Source organism: Phaethon aethereus (assembly GCF_964289735.1).
Source record: "Phaethon aethereus genome assembly, chromosome: 3".
Taxonomy (NCBI): domain Eukaryota; kingdom Metazoa; phylum Chordata; class Aves; order Phaethontiformes; family Phaethontidae; genus Phaethon; species Phaethon aethereus.
In genome coordinates, this window is record NC_138576.1 from 95,104,256 (window position 1) to 95,114,854 (window position 10,599).

At 58.4% G+C, this 10,599-nt stretch overlaps 1 protein-coding gene across 1 annotated transcript; it reads left to right on the forward strand.

The window, feature by feature from the left end:
- Nucleotides 1-239: 239 nt before the first annotated feature.
- On the forward strand, nucleotides 240-9,068 carry CAPN11 (calpain 11; the record flags this gene model as incomplete). Its single annotated transcript, XM_081997287.1, has 21 exons — nucleotides 240-497; nucleotides 1,093-1,162; nucleotides 2,625-2,743; nucleotides 2,869-3,002; nucleotides 3,185-3,353; nucleotides 3,920-4,003; nucleotides 4,090-4,175; nucleotides 4,382-4,456; nucleotides 4,869-5,029; nucleotides 5,109-5,278; nucleotides 5,501-5,512; nucleotides 5,816-6,027; nucleotides 6,139-6,178; nucleotides 6,435-6,500; nucleotides 6,849-6,906; nucleotides 7,005-7,069; nucleotides 7,856-7,924; nucleotides 8,030-8,108; nucleotides 8,539-8,655; nucleotides 8,731-8,789; nucleotides 9,042-9,068. The coding sequence occupies exons 1-21, from the start codon at nucleotides 252-254 to the stop codon at nucleotides 9,066-9,068; spliced, it is 2,118 nt and encodes a 705-aa protein (XP_081853413.1). The 5' UTR covers nucleotides 240-251.
- Nucleotides 9,069-10,599: the final 1,531 nt, after the last annotated feature.

Sequence of the window (10,599 nt, forward strand, 5' to 3'; positions counted from 1 at the left end):
GCCGGGCTGGAGGCCATGGCTTAGAACGGGGCTGCTGCCGGGGATGGGGTTTGGGGAGGTCCTCCTTGCCCCGGGGCAATGCTGATGGAGTGGGGGTGGTGGGGAATTGGGGATCCAGCCTCTGAGACTGGCACCGTGTGAAATGGCTGACGTCCCCAGGGGGTACACGGGCACCGGGTGCTGCCTTAGCCCGGCCATGCTGGTTTCGTTGCAGGGAGAGGAGCTGACAGTAGTGCTGCCGGTGCCCAGCCATGATGCCCTTTGGTGGGATGGCTGCCCGTCTGCAGAGGGACCGCCTGAGAGCCGAGGGGGTTGGCCAACACAACAACGCCATCAAGTACCTCAACCAGGACTATGAGGCCCTCAAACAGGAGTGCATTGAGAGCGGCACCCTCTTTAGGGACCCCCAGTTCCCAGCTGGCCCCTCTGCCCTTGGATTCAAGGAGCTGGGGCCACACTCAAGCAAGACGCGGGGGGTGGAGTGGAAGCGTCCATCGGTAAGCCCTGGGCTTGCTTCTCCTCCGGCTGGGCTGGCATCCCTGCCCTGCAAGGTCTGCACTGAGGTGGTTTGCCAAGCTGCAGCCTGGCCCTGGACTGCTCCTCTTGGTGCTCAAAGTCCCTCAAGTGCTTCATAGCCTCCTTTCCCAAGGGTCTAGAGCAGTGCCCCACGAGAGTCTGCTCAGAAAAGAATCATGTCGAGCAGGTCCTGCTTCCGTTGGGCAGCAGACCGTGGGCTTTAAAATGGGTGGGCTATGTCATTCCTTCTAGGTGTTGTAGCATGGGTGTGTCACCCTCAGTGACTAGGGCTTTTGAGGGTGTATATCCCCCAGTGCCATGAGTGCAAGGGGAATGCCATTAGTCTATCTAGCTGTGCCCTCCCATGGCTACAGCAGAAGATCTTGCCTCGCCTTACCGTGATGGCCTTGGGGTTGCAGTCAAGCAGATTTCCCTGGCCGATGGAAGGTGGGGTACATCTCTCAAGGACCATATACCCTTCCTCCCAAGTCAGAGCTGCAGTGGGTGCCAGCCTCCCAGAAGCCCAGGCCCTGCTGAGATCCAACACCAGCATCTGATTCTCTCCTCCGCCTGCAGGAATTAGTGGATGACCCTCAGTTCATCGTTGGTGGTGCAACCCGGACAGACATCTGCCAGGGGGCTCTGGGTGAGTGCTGGAGCTCTGTCCCCAGACCTTGGTCTGGAGAGCAGTGGCTGGGGAGGGCTGGTGTGGCTGGAGAAGAGGTGTTTGTATAAGGTTGAGGGTGGACCAGTTTCACAGCACCTTGTCCCAGGCCTGTCCGGTGCATTTTCATGCCAGCCTTTGCACAACCATCTCTGCACCAAAGGCTTACCCTCCCATTTAGTGTGGTGAAAACTGGAAGGCAGGGGACACCCTGTGCCTCCTGGTGGTTCTAGGTTAAGGTTCCACAAAACTGGGTTGATGTGTGCACAGCTTGACGATTCTAAGATCACGGGAGATGTCGGGTGGACCCATGCCTGACAAATGCCAACGGCAACACCAGGAGCTGCTCCAAAGAGCTCCCTGCTTTGATAAATGGTGAGGGATGGCAGCTGGATGACAGTAACAAACTGAGGTGAGGATGTGCTGGTCATGACAAAGTGCTTGCGAAGCAGCACGGTGTGGCAGAAGGGAACTGAGAGAAGAGCTACAGAGTACAAGTGGTGATTTGTCATTTCTTCAGGGATGTCTCCTGAGACAAAGGCACTGAGACAAGGAGAGCAGTGTTAATGGGCTGGGTAGGCTGACAGGGCTGGCAACTGGGGTTTCGTGGTCATCGGAACCCCATCTGGGTACCACCAAGAGTGTCATCCTGATTTGGATCAAGTTGGGCACTCTATTGGGAGTATCGTGTACCTTAGAACACATAGCATGTTGTTTTTGGGGTTGACCACATTTAATGCATCCAGTAATTAAAACAAACTTGAGGTGGTAACTGGAGCACCTAACAGCCCAGAGCACTGCGGTGGTGTTCAACTGGTCATTAAAAAGTCTGAAATGCCATTTTGTCAAACCACAGCCTGGTACAAGTTATCCAGGCTCAAGGCTAAGGTGTGACAGGCTTCAAAGGCAAAAGAAAAAGGGGAACCAAGGCAAAGAATTTGAAGTGCAGTGCTGGCCTGGAGCAGCAGTTGTGGTTAACAGCACTTGGAAGGAAAAGTGCGGTGGTGTTGCTCACAATTTGAGAAGCCAGGGCAGCAGCGTTAAACCTCTCGCTGATAAAATGGTTTTTTTTAAATACAAAGTGTAATTCCACTGCAGAATTCACTGTGTGAGGTGTGGAGGGCGGTCATACGAATGAGTCCCAAGAGGGTCTAGATAAAAGGCTGCAGGAGGGGTCTGTTTGGTGCTGACTGTATGTGGTGGTCTGGACACAGGCTGCAGGTCAGGGAGGATCATTCCCTGTTGCCTTGAGCTAATACTTCTCTCCAAGGCAGGCTGAATGAGCCTGGCTGCTTGAGCTCTGTCTGCTGGACCCTCTCTGGTTGCTCCACGTGCTTTTTGAGCTGGGAACCCCAAATGTTGACAAGGAGAGCACGCTGCAGGCTCCTACGCATCCAGCTAGGGAGGTGATGGGTGTTCACACCACCTTTCTCTCCTTCCCCAGGTGACTGCTGGCTGCTGGCTGCCATCGGCTCCCTCACGCTCAATGAGGAGCTCCTGCACCGCGTGGTGCCCCACGGGCAGAGCTTCCAGGAAGATTATGCCGGCATCTTCCACTTCCAGGTGGGCTGGGAGCTCCTGCACCTCCACAGGAGGGAGGGCAGTGGGCTGAGGGCATCCGTCTGGGGTAGGGATGAGCAAGTCGTGCGATGCCTTGAGCTCACCCCACTCTCTCCTGGACCCCCCAGATCTGGCAGTTTGGTGAGTGGGTGGACGTGGTGGTGGACGACCAGCTGCCCACCAAGGACGGGGAGCTTCTGTTCGTGCACTCGGCAGAGTGCACCGAGTTCTGGAGTGCTCTGCTGGAGAAGGCCTATGCCAAGTGGGTACCCCCGCGGCGGGCACATGGGCAGGTGGGGGACAGGGCACCTCACTGTGCAGGGGGGAGAGGAGGGGGTCTCTTCTATCCCTGGCCCTGCTTGTGCTGGGTGCCTGGGGAGTGGGGAGCAGCACTGTGCTGTGTCCTTGTCACCTCACGCTCCCCTCTTGCCGGCCGGCGCTCAGGCTGAATGGCTGCTACGAGTCGCTCTCGGGGGGCAGCACCACCGAGGGCTTCGAGGACTTCACCGGCGGCGTGGCAGAGATGTACGACCTTAAGCGGCCGCCGCGCAACATGGGCCACATCATCCGCAAGGCGCTGGAGAGGGGGTCCCTGCTGGGCTGCTCCATCGACGTAAGTGGTGCACCCGCTCTGCCCCAGCGATAGCCAAAGTGAGGCCTCGCAGCCCGAGATCGTGTCAGCAGTCCCCTTGCTGGGCGTTACTTCTTTCCCCTCTTAGCAGAGCGCCCTTTCCAGAGCCAGCGTGGCAGCCCTGGGGCACAGCGAGTGGGGCCGCAGCCCAGCTGCTGGGAATGGGCTCCTTTGGATAGAGCAGGAATGTCCATCTCCAGCGTTGGCTGCTGAACAAGGGTCTGCCTATAGCTCTGGCCATGTCTTACGTCAGCATCTGAGAATTATCTGGAGTGAGGTTTTCCATCCGTTCCCTCTCATGAAATCCTTTGCTTGCTTTCTGAAGTTTGGGTGGTTCCCTGATGGATCTTCAGGGTCTTCTGGCTGGGAAACTGTCTTTATATTGTCCTCAGCCAGCAGCCTTTGAGCAGAGGGTGCTGGTACCTGCTGCTTCTCTTGGCCAGAGCAGTGCAAAGCAAGGGGAATTCTCCACATGGTGGAGGGAAGGGATAGGGGTAGGACTACATGAATTTAATCATATTCACTCGAGCTTTGCGCATTCTCCTCAGATCACAAGTGCCTTTGATATGGAAGCGGTGACCTTCAAGAAGCTGGTGAAGGGCCACGCCTATTCTGTCACAGCCTTCAGAGATGTGAGTTGGCTACATGAGACTTTAATAGCAGTAAAATAGCCTGGCCAGTGGCATGGGCTCAACCTCCTGTGTCTGATGGCCGGCAGGTGAACTACCGGGGTCAGCAGGAACAGCTCATCCGCATCAGGAACCCCTGGGGTCAGGTGGAGTGGACCGGAGCCTGGAGCGATGGGTGAGTTGGACAGATGGGACCTCGGTCCCACTGCTGGCAGGCCAGCAGGGCCTGCACACGCAGCAACAGAGTACGCGGCACTGCCGAGGGAAGCTCGCAGCATGCAATGCCCTTCGGTGAGGGGGGCAGTTTGAGGGCCAGCTCTGAAGTGCTCTTGATTCACCTTGAGTAGTCCTTGTCTAATTGTCTCTCTTCTGCTTCTCCAGCTCCTCTGAGTGGAACAACATTGACCCTGGCGACAGGGAAGAGCTGCAGCTGAAGATGGAGGATGGAGAGTTCTGGTGAGTGCCAGAGCAAAGTGCTGCTCTTCTTCAGCAGCCAGCCTGGGAAAGAGCAGAGGAGCTGGGGAGAGATCCCATGGTCCTGCTTCACCTGAAATGCGTGACCTGCCTTTATGAGCTGGGTTTCCAGCACCGGAAAGCCTGGAAGCGTTTTCTCATCTGACCTAGTTAATAATTTTCCTCCCTTCAAGGAAATTCAGCCCAACTAAATGCAAAATAAACATCTAGAAAGGGTAAACATCCCTTCTTCCCCAAACCCAGCAGTGGCTTTAAATGAGCTATAACTGCTCAGGGTGAATAATCTCGCTGTCACTTCATTATCCCAAAACGTTGGCTGGGTCTGGAGCTGCTTGTGCTCTCCTCCCCCCCGACCTGCGGTGCCCTGGCCTCAGCCTCTGTCTGCCTCCTGCAGGATGTCTTTCCGGGACTTCATGAGGGAGTTCTCCAGGCTGGAGATCTGCAACCTGACCCCCGATGCCCTCACCAAGGACGAGCTCAGCAGGTGGCACACGCAAGTGTTTGAGGGCACGTGGCGCCGGGGGAGCACTGCAGGGGGCTGCAGGAATCACCCAGGTACCTCTCCCCGCCACATCTCCACTCTTGGCAGCGTGATTGAGCAGCGTGTCTCATCTGTGTATCCTCTTCCTCCCAGCCACGTTCTGGATCAACCCCCAGTTTAAAATCAAGCTGCTGGAAGAGGATGATGACCCCGGGGACGATGAGGTGGCCTGCAGCTTCCTGGTGGCTCTGATGCAGAAACACCGTCGGCGAGAGAGGCGGGTCGGGGGTGACATGCACACCATCGGCTTCGCTGTCTACGAGGTAACTCCTGCCTGCCCCGATGCTGCTTCCTTGGGACCAGCTCAGCCCCGCCAGTCCTGCCTGGACCTGGCACCCCAGTCTCAAGGAAAGATTTCCCACCTTCTTTGGCCAGTGTGTGGGTTAATGTCCCCTGTCCCGTGCTCTGCACGCTGCAAGGGATGGGGGCAGGTACTGGGATTCTGATTTTTTTTTTTTTTTTTCCCTTTTCTGTCTTCCCTGCAGGTTCCTGAGGAGGTACGTCCTGAGCCACCAGAGCCTAACCCCTCTTGGAGGGGAGCGCAAGAGTGGACAGGAATGGGTTAATGCACATGCATGCATGCATGCATGTGCACCCAGCGGCATGGGAGCTCCCACCACGCTGGCAGCGGCTAGGGTGCTAATGGGTGCTGGGCACCTTCATGCCGGAGGGATGGCTCCTGCTGGGATGGGCAGGGTAGGGGTGTCCTGCCCAACGGGGCCAGCTTTGGTCCTGCCACTCCCTGTGGGTCCCTCCCGCCATTGCAGAGCTGTGGGCCCCAAGCACGTTCATTCCCCTAGGCGCAGGGCAGCCAGAGCGTACACTTGAAGAAGGACTTCTTCCTGCGAAACCAGTCACGGGCACGGTCTGAGACCTTCATCAACCTGCGGGAGGTGAGCAACCAGATCCGGCTGCCCCCCGGCGAGTACATCGTTGTGCCCTCCACCTTCGAGCCGCACAAGGAGGCCGACTTCATCCTGCGAGTCTTCACGGAGAAGCAGTCGGACACGGCGTGAGTCCCTGTCTGGCCAGGGGATGCCCTGTGCCTGTGAGCGGTGGGACATTTCCCCCAGATGGCTGGGGATCCTGCTCATCACTCTGCTTTCCTCCTTTCTGCCCCCAGGGAGCTGGACGAGGAGATCTCAGCTGATCTGGCAGATGAGGTAGGAGCTGCTGCTTTGGTTCGGTTGGTGCTGAGGCTCTGGGGCTTGGGAGGGGAAGCTGGAGGCAGGAGGTGGCTGTCTGGGTTTGGGACGTTGCTGTGGCTGGAGAGGGGCTGGCAGGGTCGAGGTGATGGGGATGTGGGAAGTAACAAAGAACAAAGAAGAGCTTCCCTTCCAGTTTGGGTTTTCTGAGCCTGGGAGGCAGGGCAGAGCCCGGGTTTGACCACTAACTTCTTTCTGCCTTGCGTCACCCCAGGAGGCAATAACTGAGGATGACATAGAGGACGGCTTCAAGAACATGTTCCAGCAGCTGGCAGGGGAGGTGGGTACAGCTGCGCCGAGCTCTGGGGGGCCCTGGCTTGGGGAGAGTATGGGACAGGACCCCTGGCCATGAGAGCTCCTGCCCACCCAATGCTTGCTCAGTCCAATCCTGCAGACAAGTCCATCTCTGCCATGGTTCAGCCCAGCTGCCTGCAGGGGTGGTGTGACGGGAGCAGATTTGGGGAAGGGGCATCCAGCTGTGGCCCAAGCTCTTCTGAGCATGCAGGAAATGCAATGGCACCCTGAAGTTTTGTGACTAAGGCAGAGATGTTTAGGCAGGAGTTGTAGAATGGCCACAGGTGGGGTGGAGGGCAGGCAAGGGGTGCTGCTAACTCTGCTCCTGCTGCAGGACATGGAAATCAGTGTCTTCGAGCTCCGGACTATTCTGAACAGAGTCATCGCTAGGCGTAAGCACTGCCCTTCCCACCCCTTGCTCCCCGTGGCCCATGCCTGCTCAGCAGGTTGGGTTTTGATGCATGTGCTCAAGCTCCTCCTTCCTCCTCAGACAAAGATCTGAAGACGGATGGGTTCAGCCTGGACTCCTGCCGCAACATGGTCAATCTGATGGATGTATCCTCTTGGTGCTGCAGGCAGGGGTCAGCTTCCCTAGTGCTCAGCCTGCCGGTAGCAAGAATTCACGGGAGCTGGGGTTTGGCTCTCTGGCCATGCTGAGGCTGTTCAACCAGAGGAAGGAAGACAGGCAGGCAGGCAGGCAGGAAGGAGTCCTTGTGGCTTCAGGGACACCTGCCCTACGCCACTGGGCTTTAGCAGGAGGTTTTTTGGAAAGGGCCAGCGGTTCCCCTGCTTGGTTTAGGCCCTGGCTCCACCACCAGAAGCCCAGCCCAGACCCACTTGCACCTTCAGTCTTCCCCTCCAGGAGGAAGCACCCTGTGCTTCCCTTCCCCACAGGCTCCCCAGCCTGACATGCCATGATGCCACCCAGCTTTCAAGGCACTCCTGGAAGGGAACAAGGGCTGTTGGGCTGCCTTCCTCCCAAACCATCCTGTCCAGCAGTTGAGGGTGAGAGGTGTAAAGTGTCAGGAGCCATGACCTGTGTTCCTGCTTGCACAAGGACATGCAGCTGAGGGGTCAGGCGAGGGTAGAGGAGCACCTCCAAGTGCACAGCTGCTCCTGGGGAGTGGCATGGCAGCTAGTTTAAACATTGCACTTTTCCCTGCTGGGTTGCAGGCTCTCATCTTGCTGATGCTGCAGGACAGAGAGGGGAAGTTGGGAGGAAAACTGGGCAGGCCAAGTGTGGCCAGGCTTTTCTCACCTCAGGTGGCTGGGATCTGATGGCTTTGCCTTTACGCCACCCCCTTTGCTGGTGGCTTTTTTCCTTGACCCTCTGCTCCCCAGAAAGATGGCAGTGCCCGCCTTGGGCTGGTGGAGTTCCAGATCCTGTGGAACAAGATCCGGAGCTGGCTGGTGAGGAGTGAGGGGCATGGCACACTGCACAGGGGTAGTACACCTCCTGGAGCAGCAGGGTGAGGGGACAGCCTGCCCTTCGTGTCCCCTGTGGTGTTTTTGCAGACGATCTTCCGCCAGCACGACCTGGATAAGTCAGGCACCATGAGCTCCTATGAGATGCGCATGGCGCTAGAGTCAGCTGGTAGGTCTGGAGAAGGATGGGGCTGGGCTAGGGGCTGGAGAGGGGGCTTCTACTGTCGGACCCCTGTCCCAAGTAGCTGGAGAAGAGTGAAAACAGCCTATATTGCGTGCTTGGAGCCACCTTGTCGTGGTAGTGAGATGTGGCCCATGTCTGCACTGGGCTCTCTCCATCCCAGCTGTGCCGAGCGCTAAAGCCTCAGAGTTAAGGATGCACGCAAGGTGGTCCCAGCCTCTGTCTTCCTCTGACCTGCAGTGGATCATTGAGCTAACTAGTCATATGGCTCCAGGGAGAGCACCCCTCTTCTTGCTGAGGCTGGACACAGGGCCCTTCCCTGGGTGGGGGGGTGGCTCCTTCAGCTGGGGGCATGAGTATCATAGTTACATCCTCCTCTCCTGCCTTCCTGGGGTGCTGACTGCTCTCTGCCTGGCAGGTTTCAAGCTGAACAACAAGCTGCATCAGGTGGTGGTGGCCCGCTACGCAGACGCTGACATGGGTGTGGACTTCGACAACTTTGTCTGCTGCCTTGTGAAGCTGGAGGCCATGTTCAGTGAGTGGTGGCTCTGAGGCAGGGAGGGCAGAGTCAGCGGGACGCGTTGCTCACCTTGCTCTTTTGCCCCGGCAGGGTTCTTCCACAGCATGGACCCCGAAGGCACTGGCACCGCTGTCATGAACCTTTCTGAGGTGAGAGCTCAGCCCAGTGGGAGGTGGGGTGGGAGACAAGGGGACAAGGCATTAGGGTGAATGGGGCACCTGGGGTGGGTGGTAGAAAGCCCTCCAGCCCCTTGGGTAGGAAAAGAACCCATAAAAGATCAAGATGAGAAAACGGGATTGCTGCAGGCTCCGTGCTTCTTTGGAGGGCTGTCAAAGTTGACATATGAGGGCATGTCAAAAATGCACCAGCCCCTGCTCATGTCTTCTCCCTCTCCTTCCCAGTGGCTGCTGCTGACAATGTGCGGCTAGGAGCCACGACAGATCCGCTGTGGCTGGGACACCCCGGCGGGCCAGGCCCCCTCCAAGTGCCTCCCCTTGGATCTGTGGACACAGGATACTCTTCCCCGCCTTGCTCCTTCCCATGCTGATCCACCAGCCCTGCCTCCCAGCAAGCCTCATGCCACCCTCTCCGGTGGACCGGGGGTCAAGGCAGGCAGGGGATGCCCTTCTCCCCTTCTGGGCTGGGCTTCTTTCCACTCCCCCCCGCCTCTCCCCACCCCAGAACAGGAGGAGAGCAAGCAGCGTGGGGTACCTGTGCATCCCTGCACCGAGCTTGTCGGGAGTGAAGGAGCAGGCTGGGGGCCAGCTGCAGAGCAGGGAGAGGCAGGAGCTGCAGGGGGTAGAGAGATGGGACTTGTATCGCTTGCTCTAGTGCTGTCCCATCCCCGCTGGCACGCATTGCCCGCCTCTGCACACGCCTGGGAGCACCAGCAGGTACTGCCTTGCTCAAGCAGAGGCAGCGGGTTCCCAGGGAGCCAGAGTGGCTTTCTGGGAGGAGGAAGGGCCATACTCTTCTCGAAGCCCTTGCACTGCACTCATCACCACTAAGCACGACCAAAGCATGGAGCCCACTGGCTCTTTCTGCGTGGCCTTCAACTCCGTGCCCCTGCCTTTGTCCCACCACTGGGTCAAGCCCCGCAACTTAAGCACTGAATGTTTGGGGGCTCCCCCGCCACGTGAACACGTGCCACCCTGTAGTGCAGCAGAAGCTCCTCATTGTGGGCACAGCAGTGTCATCACCATCACAGTGGCTTGGCCTCCCATCCCTGGGACCTCCTGGGGCATCCGCTGCCCCTGCTTATGGCCCGCAGCAGGGCTGGGGAGGGGACCAGCTGCCAAGAGGCGATGCCTTCGCCCAGAGAGGAGGGGGTGGTGGTTTGGGGGGGGTTCTCTTGCACACAGTTGGGGTTTTTGCCCCATTTCCCTCCCCTTCCCACACTGTTACACTCTGCTCTTTCCTTGGGCTCCTTTGCCCAGTGTGGGTGGGCTCCAGTGCCGACATATTTGCACTTCTCTGTGCTCATGCACTCCCCTCACCTTCTTCTGGGGTAACGGAGTGGCTCCAGCTTGACAGTGGGCGACAGCCCGTCCTTTGCCCTGTAGAGGCAGGCAGGCAGTTAGCTTCCCCCAGACTCCCGTCGTCGCTGGAGGATGCGCCTGCAGCCATAACCACTGCTGCCCGCCCGGCAGCTCCGCTTCCTCACCCCGCTCACTGCGCACTCCAAGAATAAACTGAGATCTGTTAGACGTGTGGCCCGGGCAGTGACTTGGGGGTCATGTCCTCCCTCCGCTCGCCGTGGCCTGGGCTGGGGGGGATGAGATGCGGAGCCAAGCCCGAGGCACCCTGCTTGCCCAGCCGGGGCCATGGGTGGAGGAGCATCACCTGGTACAGGTCTTGCCATGGGGATGCGGGGTCCATATCCCCTGGGATTTTATGAAACTTGCCTCTTCCTTTGCGAGGGGGGGGGGGTCTTAACGCCGACACGCAGGGGCAGCACCA